Below are 18,071 nucleotides of genomic sequence, written 5' to 3'. Positions count from 1 at the left end.
TCTTCCAGCCTCCCTGACTTCCTTTAAGTCCCAACCAAGATTCCCCCCTCCTACAGGAAGCCTTCCTCAGCCCCTTTAATTCAGGTGCCTTCCTTTTCCTTTCCACTTTTCCTGCCAGTGACTTGTTTGTGTGCAGTTGTGGGCATGTTGTCTCCCCCATAACTGTGAGCTCCCTGAGGGCAAGGACTTTGCCTTTCTTTGGATCCACAGTGCTGTGGATCACACAAAGTTGTTTTCTGAAGCAGTAGGCCAGAGGGTCCTGCCCACAGCTCTGTCCACCTGGTCTGGGGGGCTAAAGGGGGCTTTCTTTTGGCCACAGTCACTGCTGAGATGATCACCAAAGGCACATGGAATCAGATCTGCTGCACTGATGAAGTTACAGAGCGCCCCTGCCAGGAATGCTCAGCAGTGGCTTCCTGTAGCCCTCCCATCATTGATCTCAGTCTGCCCTGTGCCCCATCAGAGTTTGTATTTGCAGTGACTTGTATTTGCTCTGAAGTGAATGAAGGTGGGATTGGGGATGGGAAGGCAGCTACATCTGGAAATCACCTTCATGACCCAAGGGGGAGGCAATTCTCAGGGTGGGCTTGTTCTTTGTGAATACATCTGGCCCATCCAAAGCAGAATAGTGAATTTTCCATTCCAAAATCTAGTCTCAGCTCAAAAAATCTACTTTGGCTAAAAATGAATACCAGAGGCTCTATGTTTACTGAGTTATTTCTGCCAGAAATGTGACAAGAGGACATCCCCTCCCCCACCGGGTTCATAGGGCTAGATCTGAAAGGGCCCTCAGGTCATTTTACAGATGAGGAAACTGAGGCTGGAGAAGTGAAGTGATTTGCCCACAGCCCCACGGATCGAAATTCCACCTTAGGATGAGATTTGAACTCTGTCCTCTGCCTCTGACTTCAGTTCCCCCACTGTCTCTGAAAAGGTTTTCCTCTTTGGTGGGTGGGGTGGCTTCTCTGGTCTGGTGGGAAAGGCTGCTAGGGCCTAGGCTGATTCCTAATCCACATTGATTTGTAGATGCTGGGTGTGGCCTAGTCTGGGCCTGGCTCAGTGGGGAACCCAGGACTGATAAGACTCCTCGTTTCCTAGCAACCACAGACCTGCCACTGCCAGGAAACCACCCTCTCCATGCAGCTGGTCCAGGCTTTGAATGTCTTCAGTTTCTCCCCTAAACCAGGTAAGAGTCTCCCCAGCCTGGGAACGGTGGAACAGTTCCATCCGAAGCCAGACAAGCGTCTAGTGCAGTGGGATTCCTCCTCCTTCTGTTTGCCAAGAGAACTCTGGGAAGAGGCTGTGAAGGGGCGGGGCCCAAGAGACTGCGTCTGTTGTTTTTTAGACATTTTGCATTCCTGGGCATGGCAGTCCCTTATGTCATCCTGCTGGCTAGACTTTGGGCTGAAGTTGTCAGCAAATCCCTAGAAGGTACGGTAGGTATCTCATAGCCACACATCCCTAGGTGGAGACCAGGCCTTCTCTTCCCATCTATGTTTAAGGACAGGACACATATGTGATTCATGAGGCCTTTCATTGGAGGAGCTGAGAGACCTCCAAACAGTCATTCTGTAGCTAGGTAAATGGAGTCACCAGGGTCCAGTGCTATAGAGGGAGCAGGGTACGTCTCAAGGGGCCACAGAGCTTGGCTTCCATTCCTTTCCATCCACTAGGACCAGAAACCCCTTCCCCTTTTCCTCTCCTGTAGTAGCCAAACTCCTCTCCAGGAGGCTCTCACAGCTAGGACCTCTTGGAGATCCTTACCACACCCAGAAAGGGGATGAAGCTTCCTGCCCAGGAGTACGTCCAGAGGAACAGGAAGCAGCCTGTCCTAACAAAGTTGTAAAACCAGCTCTCCACCCTTCAGGCTGGCGTAGGTGGCCCCCCAGTGAGGCCTCCGTTCAGAGGACTGCCTGGTGGGGTGCTCACTGAAGCACAGGAAGGCAGGCAGGCTTCCTCTCACTTCTAGGAGCTCTGCACCCCCACCCTACTCCCAATCTGAAGTCACTCTTCCAAATCTGCCTTTGGTAAGTTGGCATTCTTTTATTTATTTTTTTGGTGGTGGATCCGTGTTTTGTTTTTTCACATTGCTGAGGAGGTTAGAGGCAGCCACAGCAGACCACATAATCACAGAGCGCCTTTCCACCCATTTCGGAGTTTCAAAGACTCGCCCTGGCACTGAATGTCCAGAGCCCCCCTCAGGGTGAGGGCTGACTGGTTGCTTTGGGCTGGGCCCCTCTCAGCTTGAGCCTTCCCATCCTGTGGTCAGTAAATGGTATGTGCTCCCACTCTTGGTGACTCAGCACCAAGGGGCCCTTGTTCCTTATCTGACCATTAGTCATTCGATCAGTTAGCAGCTAGACTTCTCCTTGCCATCCACCAATTAGGATTGGTTTTTCTTTTTTTTTTTAACTTAATTTTTTTTTTTAGTTGGAATTATTCCCCTAAACATTTTCCTTTTCTGACAAACACGGTGATGTTACTCTCAACAATATGCTGGGAGCTTTTGGGAGATCAGCAGGGGAGGGGGACAGTGTTCCCATGGTTTTTGCTTTCTAATAACCAAAATGGATTCTAGTCTCCATGATCAGACTTTTGAATATAAGCCTTCTTAAAGTAGGCTCATATCTTGTGTATCCACCACATCTGATTTAAGATAGAGAAGTTTATAAAACTAGGATGGAGCTCAGTTGGATTTCTAGCTTCAACTACAACCGCTTACTTTCCTGGGTTCTCTAGGGCAAGTCATTATGCCTCAGTTTCCCCTTCTGTAAATGAGGAACTTGGACTAGGTGTCTTCTGAGGGTCATTTCAGCTCTAATGAGATATGTATAAAAAACAGAAACAAATGCATCAGGCACATGGAAGGCAGGATATAAATGTGTATCCCTAAGCCTGAACCAGGGGTAGGAAATCTGCGACCTTGAGGCAACCTGTAGCCTTAGGGCCACAGGTTCCCCACCCCAGCCCTGGACTCTCACTCTGTGAAGCTGAAAGAATGGAGGACAACCTTGTCAGGCCTCCTGAGGCTTCACACCTGGCCCAGCCCTGTGCTTTGAGGCACCTCATGAGATGAAGAGGGAGATCAGGGAGATGAATCAGGTTACTTTCCCTAAGATTCCAGTTCTCCATGGTCCAAGGGCCTCAGGAGACCCAATCGCTGACAAGCTTTGTCCCAGTGGTCCAAGGTCTCAGTTGGTCTTGGAGAGACTGGCTAAATGGTGCATAATCACTTAATATCTAACTTCCATTGTGTCTGATTGTAATCTTGGAGAAAAATAAAAATGGGGGGATTTTTTTCCTCCGAGCATTCATTTGGAGGCGACTTTGAGATGTGAAGTCTGCAATTCTAAGAATTTCTTTTAAAAGCCACAGTTTGGTAAGTGAATGATTCGTAAGGAATTAGGTCACTGGTCCACACTCCCCAGCACATTCTGGCCATGGGGAAGCAGTGACCAGTTGTACAGGCTTTGGCTGAGGAGGCAACAGGTTTTCTTGGTAGAGCTCCTCATTACCCAATCGGACTAATGCTAACACCAGCCTCCCAATGGCCAGCTCGCCATGTGAGGACTGAATGAGGTCACGGATGTCAGGCCCTTTTGCAAGCCTTCGAGCACTAGAGAAGTTTGAGCCATTGTTCTGATTTCATGGTGACCCACCCTAAGTGATAGGAGATGCCTGTGGCCTGGTCTGGCTCTCCAGGAACAACACTGGACACGCAGACCCATACCAGCCACACATGCACACGCAGCACCCTTATGGAAATGATTTAGCCATGAGATGCTTTCATTTCTCATTTTCTTTGAGATTTCAGGACTCACTGAAATCCATCATGGCACAGTTAGCAGCTGGTGCAGGCTGATTTCAGAACCTTTCAGACCCTCTGAAAATGACAGTCTCTCTTCCCCATTGTCCTCCTTTGGATATATTTGCCCTGGGGGTGGCCTCAATTGGATTATCAGCTCTTCGGGAATCAACCCCTCTGCCTGGGGAGGCTTCCAAGGGATGGACATGGGGAAAGAGGATGTCCCGGAGTCAGTGTCAGGCACCAGATGCTGCCCTCACACCCACAGAAAGAGAAACCGTGTCATCGTTCTGACTCCCAGTGATTTGCCCAAGGATTCTCGTTGCACCTTCAGGAAACTTCTATCTTGGGTGCTTCCCCTCTCAGCCAGAGGGGATGGGGCGAACGATTGAAGGTGTCCAAAGGTGGCGGCTGACAAGGCTCTCTGTCATTTTCAGGTCCCACCGCCAGAGTGTTGCATGGATGTGATGGATGTCAATGTTAGCTGCCCGGGCACAGACCACTGTGCTTCAGGTAAGGGCCCCCATGACAAGACCCATAGCTCAGGGTGAGGATGGCCTTCTCCTTTCCAAAGGAGTGGCTAAGTGAGACCGGCCCCCTTTGGCAAATGGAGGCATTAAGAGTCCATGTCATACCCCAGTCCAGGGCCAGCTGGAAACACTGAGCCCTTGCCCCTCCAGGCTGCTTGGAGACCTGGCACAGCCGGGAAACACTGGCCCCCTCCAACTGCTTGTATACCTGGCACATGGTATGATGGACTTTGAGGGGGCTTCATCCATCTCCCTGTCCCCTGGGAAGCTCTTGCTGCCAGAGGTACCCCTTGAGGGTGTAGAATTGCCATGTAGGCCCCAGTTCATATGAAGAAATGTGAAGTAAATTAAATTGTGGAACTAGAAAAGACTCATGGCCAGAGTGTCCCTCACAGATCTTGAAGCAGAATTTACTCAGAATATACAGCTTCTTATGATCAAAGCAATTGTCAGCCCTCACTTGTGGTGGGTGGACCCTCAGTGCCAAGCCCCTCTTTAACCAATTCTCCCCAATGTCAGCTGCCAGGGTAAAAGCAAATTATGTCCAGAAGATCCCTTGGTAGAGGGAAGTGAAGGCCCTTATGTAAAGCTATGGGAGGATCGATGAGCTAACACACACATACACAAACACACACGTACATCCCAAGCCTCTACCATTGAGGCATTGAGGTTCTCAGGCAGAGGACTGTGCCCTGAAGCCCCTTGGAAGCCCATCTATCCTTTAGTGTGGTTAGCAGCAGCTCTGAGAATCTGTCCCCTGGAACAAGAAGGTTTCCTTCTCATCCTGCAGAAGGGGCATCTACCATGCTCTGCCTGGGGTAGACATCCCTGGCCTTTAGAATGGGCCAAATGAAATATCAGGTGTGATTCACTGGGGAGACCACAAAGGGGGCTGCTTTCCTTTCCCAGATGAGCCCGAGGCCTGTGCTTCCGCCTCTGTGCTGGCTCATGGCATTCATTAGTGGCCAATATTTCTGGAGCCCATGCAGGGCACTCTGTTCACTCTGAGGGAGCCAGCAACTCGAGGGCATGGGCCCCACCTTCAAAGAGTTTGTGATCTACAAGTGAAGATAGATTATACCTGAGAAGAGATGAAGGGCTAACTGTAATGAGTGATTTGAGAGGCTGCAGTTAGAGAAGAGGACATGTTCACTGGGGCCCAGGGGAAGTAGACAAAGGCCTCAGCACCCAGGTGAACCTTGAAGGAAGAGTCACACATAGTACCTGAGGATAGTGGAGCCTGAGTAGAGGCCCAGGAGGGGGCGGTGTGTGGTACACCCAAGGAGCAGTGGGAAGGAGAATTGTCAGTGAAGGGTTGCAGAGGGAAGGAGGTGAAGGGGCCCTTGGGCCACAGACAGTGGCAGCCCAGGTGAGGCTGGGAGCAAATAGGGTGATGGGGGAAGTTCTCACTCCAGCAGATAAAGCTGGCACAGTGCAGCCCGACAGTAGGGAGAGGGAGAGTCTGGGCATGAGGCGGCAAAGGGTGAAGCTTGGTTGGCAGATGTGCTGGCAGCCCAAGCTGATAGAGCCAGTGCTGGGGGCAGAGTCAGAAAGGCCTGGGTTCAAGTCTATCCTCTGACATTTAGTAGCTCTGTGACCATCCACACCTAACCTCTTTGAGCCTCAGTTTCCTTATCTGTAAAATAGATCTAATCATACCTTTGACTCCAACCTCTTCATAGGGTGTTTTCAAGGCTCAAATGAGCCAATGTGAAAGTCTTTGCAAACTTTCAAGCACCATCTAAATATTACACAGAGGGCAGTGGGTTTTGTGAGTAGGTCAGGCACCACCTAAACCAAGAGAGGCACCAGTTGGCCACAGGAGCAAAAGATGTTGTCCCCGAAATGGCTGGAAAAAAAGATAGATGTTCCCCTGGGGAAGGTTATGGCCTGGGTGGACAGCGGCAGCACCTTCTCCTGCAGTTGGGAGCCAGTGAGGAAGGCCTCCAGCATGCTGGGGAGATCCCGTCAGCCCAGTTTAGGGGAGGACACCGACAAGACTTACACAGAACAGATGCGCTGCAGTCAGCATCACTGGAGGGAACTCCTCCTGAATCAGGAAGATCCCAGCCCCTTTTTGAGACATTTTGAGAGTCTGTGTACGGAAAATGTCAGGAAAAGAGAGCTTTGGACGTTACAGAGGAGGCATTCACAGGACTTGGGGGCTGTTTCATGGGAGAATGTGGAATCCAGGATGATTTCAGGGTTTGGGGCCTCGTAGTAAAGAGAAGCAGTGATCCTGGTTTGGATGAGGGTCACATGAAATTTTGAACATTTTGACCTCTGAAACTTTGGTTTCCTAAGTGGAACTTTGACCAATTAGCCTGAGAAGTAGAGGGAAGAACTAATCAGGCCACCTCTCCCCCAGGTCTTGCGCACACACAGACACAGACACACAGACACAGACACAGACACAGACACGCGCACAGACGCACAGACACACAGACACAGACACAGACATGCACACAGACACACAGAGACACACAGAGACACACACACACACAGACACACAGACAGACACACAGACACACAGACACAGACAGACACACACACACACAGACACACACACACAGACACACAGACACAGACACACACACAGACACACACACACACACACACAGACACACACACACACACAGACACACACACAGACACACACACACACACACACACACAGACACACACACACACACACACACACACACACACACACCCTCTTCCAGTTTTCCCATCTGAGATGAAGAGGCCAGTTCCTTCCTGCCTTCACTGGGATATCATGAGAGCTAATTAAGATAAGATGAATATGAAGATCCCCTGGTCCCCACTGCCCCAGCCCCCTCTCACTCACTCCTGGACCCTTCCTCCTTTCCCCCTGCCCAGGCTGCTACCGACGCTGGAATGAGGATGGGACCAGCAGCTGCGTTCGGTGCAGAAATGAAAGCCTTCCAGTTACCGGGGCTTATGTGGTGGAATGCAGAAGCCGTAAGTCTCTCCCAGTTGGGTTTGGCCTAGTGGGTGTGTTTGGTTCAGTTATGGCAGTGCTGCAGAGAACATTTTCCTCACAAGGCCCCAGCCCCCAGAGGGTGATCTCAGATGAAGCTTTTGGGTACTCTCTCCCCATCTCTGGGCTGCCATTCTCACACTAGTCAGCAGAGGGCGATCGTGGACCTCACCTTTCTTACCTTGGCAATAAATTGACGTCCATTCAGCTATCTTCCTCTTAGAAATCAATGTCCCCCAGTCCTCAGTGGGGTGTCTAGTTCCCTTCCAGACGTCTCCCTAAAAGCTCCCTCCTCCATGGTGACAATCCTGTAAGACCTCGATCTTCCTTAGAGACATTAGCTCATTGTGTTCCCGTAAGTTCCCAGCTTCTTGTTCCTGTTGGCAGAAATGAGACTCATGACTTGCCCTGCCTCCTGGCCTGCAGAGCAGTATGCTGTGAAAGCCACTGCTACCAGGCAGGGCTGATTTTACAAAGGAATGAGGCTAATGGACATTTTTTTCATCCTTAGTTGGCAACAAAGAAATTAATTTCACGTCCTACAAAACGACAGTGACTCCCATTCTCCAGACCCTGGGTAAGTCATTCTGCTCATCTAAGCAGATTAAGAAACTGCCCCTCCAGTCCACCCTTCCCCGTCCCAGAGCCTGCCACAGAAGCCTGGGGTGTCATGGGCCAAGGTGGCAAAGCCCAAGGTCATACACTGAGCGGGGATCCCTGCTGGGCTGTGTCCTTTTGTGGCAGCTCAAACTCATCCCAGCACAGTCTTTAGATAGTAGATTCCATAAACGGAAAAAGAGTTCTGAACCCCAGCCAGCTTGGGATATGTCCCACCAACAAGAAGACCCAGTTTCTAGGCATTAGTTGGTGTGGGATCTGATTAAAGATGTCAGGTTTCGATTCATCCTGTCTTGTGGCAGATCCTCTGGACCTGGCCCTTCCCTCTACCCTATCCCCTCCCCACTAGCCTGCAGCCAGCTTTCTTCTGCATCCATTGCTTTGCCATCCTGCTGTGAGATTGACAATTTGTAGGTTGCTATCTACAAATTCCCCTACTTCTGTCAAAGCCAACAGAGCCTCCTTTACTAATCTTTCACCTCTTCTAGCCAGTACAGTGGCAACGTTTCAGGACCAATGCCACCCCAGGCACGGAAGGAAAAAACTCCACAGGGTTCAGATTCTCTCTTCTCCCCAAACAGTTACCCTAAAAAACACAAACATCTGCATGGGTCATTTTCCAAAAGCAACAAGGGTAAGGGGCTGCCCAGCGGAACTGTCTAGCCAGGTCCCCAGGATGAAGGCTACTCAGTAGAGCGATCACATTTTCTCTTCAGGATGGTCACTTAACTGCATGCTTTGTCATTGAAGGCAAATAAGCAGGCAACCCAGGTCTGTGACTGCCCCTGCCCCTGCCCCAGCCCTTACTCAGGCCCCCGAGGGTCCTGCACCTCTGTTGTCACTCAGCAGTCAATCGAGGCAACCCCTCTAAATCTTGTCATCTTCTTGTCCCGAAGGTGTGGACATTGGGCTCAAGAGCCTTCTGACCATTCCTTTGGGTGAAAACTTCAAGACGTCCTGACCTGTGACAAGACCTAGAACCCCAGGCTGGTTTTCTGATTTGGATTTCCAGCAGCAGCCATAGCATCCCAGTCTTCCTTCCCACAGTGATGGTCATTAGGGAAGCTGACAGGTGGCTTTCAGCAGGTGTCATGGGTTTGTTCTGGGAAAGGCCGAGTGTCTTCGAGGATGATTGGGGTAGGACTGTCTTCTCCCATCCAGAAGTGGGCTGAGGCACTCCAGCACAGAGGTCCCTGCATCCAGCTTGCTTCCTGGCAGCCTCAGACCAAAGCAACCACCATTAAACCAAGCACCCCCAGGGCCGGTCCCCAGCAGAGGAATTTCAGTGCTGAGTTTGGGTTGGAAAAGTGTGTGGTTAAAAAAAAAATCAACGCTTGGCTATTTGAATCAGCTTCTCTAAATATCCTGGAGCTACCAGATGCCACCCACTGCTCTTGCCCAGTAACATAGATAATCAGAAACAGAAAATTAAATAGAGCCCACACAACTCTTGTTAGAGAGAAGTCGGTTTCCATGTATGGCAAGAATCCGAGCCGAGGCGCATTCGCCTTTCTCCTTGGGATTTTGTCATTTCCCCAACCTCTAAAAATAACCCTGAGCCTTACCATGTGATTCCATCCTCCCTTATAAACTCACCTCCCCAGGCAAGCACGGAAAAAAGCCACATGCCCCATCATTTCCTGATAGTCCCATTAACTTTCTGGAACCCTCCTCTGTCTTGCCAGGATTTTTCTGTTTGACTAGTCACTGGTTAAAGATTGAACTTGTCCTCTCTAACCTCTCTCTCTGTCTCCCTCCCTCCCTCCCCCCCCTCACCTTCTTATCTCTGTTTTCTCTTCTTTTGTCCCTCTGTCTTTCTCCTTCTCTCCTTTTTTCTCTGTTTGTCTCAGTCTCTTTCATCATTGCCCTAGTGAGGGAAGAAAGTTCTCGCCCCACCCAGCCATGGGAGCCATAGGACTCCTATTTCTCAGCAAAGCCGGCTGCCGTGCTAAGTCGGGCAGGTTAATGAGAGGCGTGGCCCTAATCACATCTCCCTTACTTCACCCTTGGCAGCATACTCAGAATGACCTCTGGGGGAGAGGAAAGGGACATCTCATCCTTCCACGATGACCTCTTAAAGGCTCCAGATGGCACTGCCAGCTTTGGTGTGCGTGGGGAAGGTGCTAGACCTGTGTTTCATCCGTCTCCAAGCCAGCAGTCTGTGGCCAGGAATTGATCAACAGCTTTCTGACAGGAACCTCATAAATTCAGACCCGAGCTTCTCTGTCTCCGAGGGCCTGGCACCTTGGCCGCTAGCCAAGATGGCAGGGCCGAGCCTTTCCCCCCCATAACCACTAGTCTTCTTTGGATTCCAGGGGGCCCCCAAGTGGCCATCTCCCTCTTCTTGGGCACCTTCTTCATTAGCTCCTGCCTCATCCTCTCCGTCGCTTTGTTCTTCTACTTCAAACGCTCCAGTAAGCTCCCCCATTTCTTCTACAGAAGGAACAAAGGTATCTCCCAGTCACCCTGTATCTTACCCTTTGCTTGTTGCTTGGCTGAAGCCCTGGGCCTCCTCTCCATTCCAGGAGATGCCTCCTGGGTCTCCCTAGCATTTCCCAACTGCTTAGAAGGGCCTCCTATAGAGAAGCAAGAGGGAGGAGAATTGGCCGGTGGCAGGAGATTGGGCAATGTCCTGGCATGAGCAGGAGATGTCTTGGCTAATGGGAAATGCTTTTTTTTTCTTATGTGCACATATTCTGGAGACCTCCCTGCTATCCAAATGCTTCTGACCCAGACCCAGGCTGATTGCGTGGGGTGGGGATTGGGGTTAGCTCAGACCCCACCTCTGATGGGAGCTATGTGAACCTGGGCAAGTTGAGTGACCTGCCTGAGTCCCATTCTCCTCATCTGAGAGATGGGAATGATGACCTTAGTACAAGAGAAAAGCAATTTTGTCCCTTGCCCCTGGTCTCTATAGGGCTCTGTGGTGGAGCAGAAAGGCTGCATTGTACCTCTTATCTTCAAATGAGGGCAGCCACAGACAGGAGGAAGGGAGAGGAAGGATGGGGTGATGGGAGAGGACAGGAGACCCCCCTGGGTGCTAGGGCTGGGGCACTCAGTGACCACACAACACAGCACATTGAAGATTTCTCTGCCACCCACTCACAAACCTGGAAGATAGTTAAGGATTTAACAGAACTGAGACCATCTGTGTCAGAGGGAAGGAGGTCGGGCACCTGGGAACACCAGTGCAGGAAATTTGGCCCAAAGTTTCCCTGACTGAGAAGGCAAAAACAGGGGTGCCATTGGGTTACATCTCTTCCATTTTCTGACAGCAGAAACCATCCAGATTCATCTGTGAGGACCCACAGGGATGGAGCTTGTACATCTTTGGTCAGGAGGTGAATTTGGTGTGTGGAGACCTGGGTTTGAATCTTAGCTTTGCTACAGACTCCTAGTGACCTTGGGCAAGTTATCTACTCTCTGTGCCTCGGTTTCCTTGTCTGGAAAGTGCACTTCCAAATATGTGACCCCCTTACCTTCTGATGGCAGAAGAGTGCTGCCTTGATGACCCATGTTCCTGGGAAGAAGGCCTTTAGAATGTACTCTGGTGACTGCCACCCTGCACACCATTACACACACCACTCCAGGCATTCTGTCACTGCCTAGACAGCCTAACTCTTGGGCTTTCCCCTAATTCTTTTCCTTTTGGATGCCCTGAGGCTTTTCAAACTGACCTCAGGTTTAGAGTGTGGGGACAAGGACAGGCAGGGAAAAAGGCAAGAAGCAGCATTCAGTCCATTTGGGGAGGAGAAGCGGAGTGTCTTTAATTTCATCCTGTTGCTATCTCTGAACCCCAAAGGACAGTTTCTGAAGCACTGCTCCAGCCCTTTCCACCTTAGCATGGAATCAGTGGTGCTGGTTGGATAGCCCAGTGGATGATCCTGCCTCAGACAATAGCCCTGTGGCCTTAGACAAACCACTTGTCTTTCTTTTCCTTTACTGTAAAATGTGGGGACCGAGTTTGCTGACCTCCCACAGTGAATCTGTGACCCTTTTATCATGTGAGCCCCCCATTTCTTCCCCCCATCATTTTACAGAAGAGGAAGCAGGCTTCTCAAGCCCTGGAAGTCACAAAGCTGACACTAAGATCCAGGGCCCCTGTCCCAGGCTACTGTTTGCTGTCTGGGGCATTTTTGGTTGGCCCATGCCTTGCCCTTCCCCTCTGTGACCCCCAGGCCCTGGTCCTCGGGGGAACCAAGAGCCAGGCCCATCCTCTCATGCCAAAGGACCCTTCCTGGACCCTTCAGGTTACAAGGCATCAGCCTGGCCTTTGCATGCTTTCCTCATTGGGCATGTCCCTTCCCACTGGTGGCAGCATAGCTCTAGCACAGAGCCCCCTCACCCTCCCAACTTGGCTGAGAATACCAAGGGCTGCCCCTGGCAGTACTTGTCAGTGCCTGCTGCACCCTGTTGGGGGCAACTGAGGGGAAGGGGACTCAGCCACCAGCCCAGGATGATACAGGCACCAGGCTCAGTTTGGGCTTAGGCCAGCTTCTCTCCCTTCCATGTGACTGCCCCAAAGGAGGGGAGGGGAAGGGAAGATGGGAAAACAAGGCCTAGACTGGTTTCAGGTGGGAGTGATGAGGTAGCTGAAGATCCAGCCTTTTGTCTGGGTGACCTACCAGGGACAGTGGCTGGCCAAAGGCCCTTGCCTACTGCACCAATTCTCACGTCCCTCAGAAAAGAAAACCTGATTCACCTGAGCCAGCAGAGCATGTATCTGGCTGCTGTCTTTGTTTGATTTGGGTTTTCCCTAATGTCAGAATAAACTGGAAAGAGTCTAGATGGCCAACTTTTTTCTCCTTGTAAAGCCAGTAAGTGGGCAGAGGGGCAGCCAACAAGGCAGGCCCAGGGGGTACAGAGAGGCATAGCGGGGGGGCCTGACTTGAGGAAATGCAGAAGTTAGGTCACAGCCAGCTGGGAACCATAGAGTAGGAATCAGGAAAGGCCTTGTGAAAGAGGTGGCCCTGGCATCTCAGTGAGATTTCAGGAAGAAGGACCACCAATGCCCCCTAAGGGAATGAGAGGCCCCCATTTGGTCATCAAAGGCCTAAGTGGTGGCACATACACAGAGAGCAGCCTTGTAGGAAAACTGCAGGGGCCCCTCTGTAGATTGGCCAGGATGTCAAAGGTTGTCTAATCCGGCCCTCTCATTTTAGGGGTGAGGAGCCAAGGCCCAGAGGGAGGGGACTTGTCCAAGGTCACACAGATAGGAGTGGCAGAGCTGGGATCTGAATCCAGGTCCCCAGGGTGCTCAGATGTCACCCAGTCCGGCTGGATCCTGAGTGCTAGCCTTGGAATCCAGCCTCCTCCCACATCCTCTCCCTATGTAATATGTGTTTTCTTTTTCCCCTTAGCATCTGTCCTACAGCCTGGAGAAACCGTAAGTGATGTCCCCTCCCCTGATACCCCAGACAGAAGGGATTCCCCCCCCATACCCCAGACAGAGGTGATCTGCCCCCCTTAGCTGGGCTGTCCCATGGCCGAGGCTCATGGTAATATGACATACTTACTTTCTCCTTTTTCCCTCCCAAAGGCTGCCATGATACCACCTCCAAATTCTTCAGGTAAGTTTGATTTCCACAATAGAACCGTTTTCATGTCCAGTAATTTGTTCCTGTAAACATTGCTTTCCTCTGCAAATCAAGGCCTTGAGAACACATAAGACATTAGGTCTTATGTCCTTTACGGGGCTGGGCCCAGGGGACACAGGCCCCTATCTGTGAAGTCATGCAAGGACAGATTTTGGGTCACACTTAAACACAGTGCCAGTGGGCTTCCCTGAAAAAAAAAAACAACCCAGAGGTTCTGGGTTCCAATTCTGCCTCGGCCCCAGGTTCCGTGCTTCCAACCTGCTCCCTCCCCCTTTCTGGACCTCAGTTTCCTTATCTGTTAAAGGAGAGGTTGGGATTCGATGGTCATGGAGGCCCCTTTGAGGCCTGACCACAGGACCACCTTCATTCAGTTTAGTGAGCAGACCTTAAGCCTTCTTTGGGTGAGGCCCAAGTGTGGGCCCAATTTTGTTGCCAAATATGAAGAAAGGTTTTTTCTGCCCTGGAAGGAAGGGAGAGAGATGTTGTCAGCTCCCTTTCTGACCCTACCAGGGATGGAAACAAGGGCACCTGCTGGGCCTTGCTCCTTTCTGGACTGTCTGGGAGGTGTGTCAAGTATTAGTGGGCCATTCATTCTCACTCAGCTCAGCAAACAATATCTAGTAAACCCTTGCTCTGTGTGAGGTACTGGACCCAGAACTGGGGATAAAGAGATGGAAGAAGGGCAGAGGATGGGTGTTGTGCTCTGTAAGAGTCCTGGGAAGAGAATCTAAAAGTGTGCTCAGTCGAGATGGTGGGAGGCCTAGAAGAGGCAGGTCCTTCTGGGCCTGGGGAGCCACCTGTGGGAATGTGCCAGGGTAGAAACAAACACCATAGGGAACAACCTGGCATCCAGTTGGACTGGGAAATAGTCATAACTTGGCATCTCCTCTCAAGGTCTGTTAAAACCCAGAGGAGCTTTGAGCCCTTATCATAGGAAAAGCCTCTTGAGATGATGTTAGCCCATCTTTCTAGACTTGAGTTTTATGGCACCCCCCTCTACACAAACATGCGAGCAAGCACATGCACACACACATACACATATGCACATGTGCTCCAGGCAAACTGTCCTCTCTGTTCCAGTGTCCATACCTGGAAGCCCTGGCTGGCTTCTTTCAAGGCACAGCTGAAATGGCCTTTCCTGGGCCTCCCCCAACTTTCTGCTTCATGCCCAGCTGCCCCTCAAAATTCATGGACTTAAGATTGACATGTTCCCCCCTCCAGTCGAATGTAGCTTTGCAGAAGGGGCTGTAACCTCATCACAGTGTCAGGCACACAGTAGGTCTTCAAAGACTCCTTGTTCTACAAAGCAGACCTTCAGTGGATTAATCATGTGGTGTTCTTTAGAACCAGAAAGGCCTTCCCAGGTCTCCCTTTTATCCATTCTCTCCTTTCTTCCCTCCTTCCCTTACCCTAACCTTCCTTGTCCTTCCTCCCCGTCTTTCCTTCCTTCCCCCCCCCTTTCCTTCCTTCCCTCTTCCCCTCCTTCATCCCTTCATCACCCCCTTCCTTAATCCCTGCCTTTCTTTCCTTCCTGCTCTTCAGAAGGTCTGCTCAGAGCCAAGGTCCACAACATCCCTGGTCATCACCAGGCTCAGGTGCTGTTGGTAGCATCGACCTTAGTATAAATCTAGTTTTATGATATCTTTTTCAGTCCGGAAGCCACGCTATGTCAGACGGGATCGGTCACTGCCTAGACCCACCACACCCACCATGATCTCCTCCGTCGAGACTCGGGTCAGCAACGTTTAACCATCAAGATTTGCCCAAGAACTTTGTCCATGAACAATTTCAGAGACTTATCTGTGCCCGCTGAAGGGCCAGGAGAAACCATCCATGGCAGCTGAGTCTCCAGCAAACCCCATGCCTGGGTCCACGGGTCTGAGCCAAATGGAGCACAAAAGAGGCAGCAGGAGGCGGAGGTGGCGCCCCTGGCAAGAAGGGGCCCTGTGACCGCATCAGTGCATCTCTCAGATCTTTCTTCCTGTCATCTGGGTTTTTGATGTGTCTCTTAGCAACAGATACCCTGTTAAAAAGCTACAGACAGCTTAGTTTGGCTTGACAGAAAAATCATTTCCTTCCCTCTCCAGTGTGGAACAGGGTACCATTAGGTCCCTCGCCTATTCCAAGGAGTGGTTGGCCTGGCTCTGAACCCTGCACCATGCCTCCTCCTCACTCCCTCCCTGTCTCCTTGGAGCAGGCCATTTGGGAAGATCCTCCCCCACCCACAACCTTTCACTTTTGGGGGGTCTTTGACCTCTCCCCTGTGTAGATGCACCACCAACCCAAGCCTGTACATCCTGGTTATGTAGGGTGAGCTGTGCATTTCCTGCTCCCCTAAGCCAGGGAAAGTGGGGCCCACTGGCCCTTCAAGTCCCATCCTGCTCTAGGTAGGCCACTGTCTAACCTGCTCCTGAGGTGGGCCAAGGGCCCCCCAGGCTCTCAGAGCATCAGCTGCTATCTGATCCACAGATGGCATCCTATTTGCAATGAAGCCCAGAACTAACTGTTCTACTTTGTTCCCAGATGAGGCTGCCTATGTCACCTCATCTCCATCACTTGCCAGCCAGGGCCCAGGCTTTTTGGCTCTTCAGGAGAGTGAATAAGCCATACTAAGTGCCCCTCTTTTGGTTTAATTTAGGCTTAGAATGCACATTTGACAAGGCAGGGTGATGGTTGACCCATCCCTCCCCAGTCCAAGCTGCTGCCTGGCCAGGTAGCAGCATCTGGGCAACAGAAAAGTCTAGGGAAGAGGGAACCAAGGAGAAACGCTCCAGCTCCTAACAGCCTCAGCTCAAGCAGTGTCGTGTGCCTAGACTTGATTTAAAGTAGTGGCTGTGCCAAGGTGTCCCTTAGGGAAGAGCCAACCCCTAGGACTCCCCCTGCCCTGGTGGGCTGGAGGCTGAGAGGGAGGAGGGAATGGCCAACCCGAGCTTCTCCTAAGAGTCCTCACAGGGAAAGGCCACTTCCTGCTCCAACCTGGGGCGGGGGATAGCCAGGTGTGTAGGGATCCCCAGAGTTCCCAGCATAGAAACGTAGCAACATTGCTCACAGGATGGTTTTGTGAAAGTAGATCTGAGTTTTCATCATGAGTTCCTTTTGTAAATGGGATCTGTGTTCCCCTGAGGGCAGAACACGCTGTCAGTGCTATCAGAATCCTTTGAAACCCTTTGTCCAAGCAGAGAGCAGGGAGCAGCTGGGGTTCTGTTCCCACATTTGTCCTGTGCCCCTTGTTCCCAGCTCGGTGGGGAACCCACTATCACCATTTTGCTCATCTCCCATTGATGACTGATAGAGCTGGCCACCACGCTGTCATTTGAAACACAGAATAGGCAGGGGGTACCCGGGAACTCCTTCCTTTTACAGAGAAGGAAACTGAGGCACAAGAGGTCTGACTTAAGCCATGCTCACCAAGCTGATCAGCAGCAGGGTCATACTTTGAACCATGGTTTGTGCCCCAACTAGTGAGGGGCACAGTGAGGGTAAGGCTGCTCCCAGCCCGGAGGGGATTCCCAGGCCCTTGGGTCAGGAATGAGACCAGCCAAAGTGACTTGGAGCCACACCTCCACGAGGCAGGGGAGTCCCTCACAGAGCTGGGTTTCTGCCCTTTCTGGTCCCATGTTTGTGCAGTAAGCTGCGTCCTGCCAATGCTGACCTTATCTGGGTCCCTGCTTGGGTTGTAAATAACTGCCATCACTGCCGGTGTATACACCAGTGTCCAGAACTCCACCCCACCAGTGTTCCTTGGGCCCAGCCCTAGCCTGGGTCCTGCATACCAGATTGGGACGGGAGGTGATGCCCAGGATCTCTGCTTCTCCCTCGCCTTCCCAAGCAGTTAGCTGGCACCTGGGCAGTTCTAATCCCATGGATACCTGTGCCCTTTGGCCGCCCTGAAGCTTCATCCCAAGCTCCCACCTTGTCCCTTTGCGCCACAATGCTCAGTGTGATGTTTTGTACCTTTTCTATTGCCAACTTTAATAAATGCTCATTTCCTGAACTCGGCGGGATAATGATCCAGGAGCTGAGGACAGATGCATCATTCTTCTCTTCCCTTTAAACTATGGGAAAAGAAAGCCCTCTTGTGAGCTCCCTTCCTCCTGCCCCCAGGGTGGATTGTGCATCTCTCCTATTTCTGAGCAGATGAAAGGGTCAGAATGTGAGCGGATGCCATCCCGCAGTACAGCCCCCCACATCCACTTAAGGCCCAGAGCTTCAGAAGTGCAGAGAAATCTGCAAGTGTAGTGGCTTCTCATAGCAGCAACAAGGTCTTCCTCTGATTCTCCCCAGCAGCACCCCCCGCCCCAGTTGCTCAGGGGAGGGAGGGAAGGAGGGCTGAATCCCCTCCCAGTAGCTGGGTCAGGGAGGAGGGGAAGAGGGGTTCATAGGGGACTAAGTCATAAGACTGAAAGCTGGAAAAGGGCCTTGGAAACCATCTAGCTTGGAAAGAGGTAGGAGGGAAAACCTGTTGGTGCCTGCAGGTGAGGAATGTGTGCTTTCCAGAGGGAGGGAGATGTGCAGTGGAA

The 18,071-nt window shown here is 51.4% G+C and overlaps 1 protein-coding gene across 1 annotated transcript; it reads left to right on the top strand.

Moving 5' to 3' along the window:
- Positions 1 to 1,026: 1,026 nt before the first annotated feature.
- C5H1orf159 (chromosome 5 C1orf159 homolog) lies at positions 1,027 to 17,545 on the top strand. The gene is given in 11 exon segments (XM_072608438.1): positions 1,027 to 1,186; positions 1,346 to 1,431; positions 1,868 to 1,885; positions 1,888 to 2,027; positions 4,243 to 4,318; positions 7,216 to 7,317; positions 7,848 to 7,913; positions 10,270 to 10,404; positions 13,315 to 13,340; positions 13,494 to 13,524; positions 15,203 to 17,545. Coding segments are annotated over 10 exon segments (759 nt in total). The 5' UTR covers positions 1,027 to 1,186; positions 1,346 to 1,364; the 3' UTR covers positions 15,301 to 17,545.
- Positions 17,546 to 18,071: the final 526 nt, after the last annotated feature.

This window comes from Notamacropus eugenii, chromosome 5 (assembly GCF_028372415.1).
Source record: "Notamacropus eugenii isolate mMacEug1 chromosome 5, mMacEug1.pri_v2, whole genome shotgun sequence".
NCBI lineage: Eukaryota > Metazoa > Chordata > Mammalia > Diprotodontia > Macropodidae > Notamacropus > Notamacropus eugenii.
Note: the sequence above shows the minus strand (reverse complement) of the source record. Positions and strands in the feature narration are given on the sequence as shown.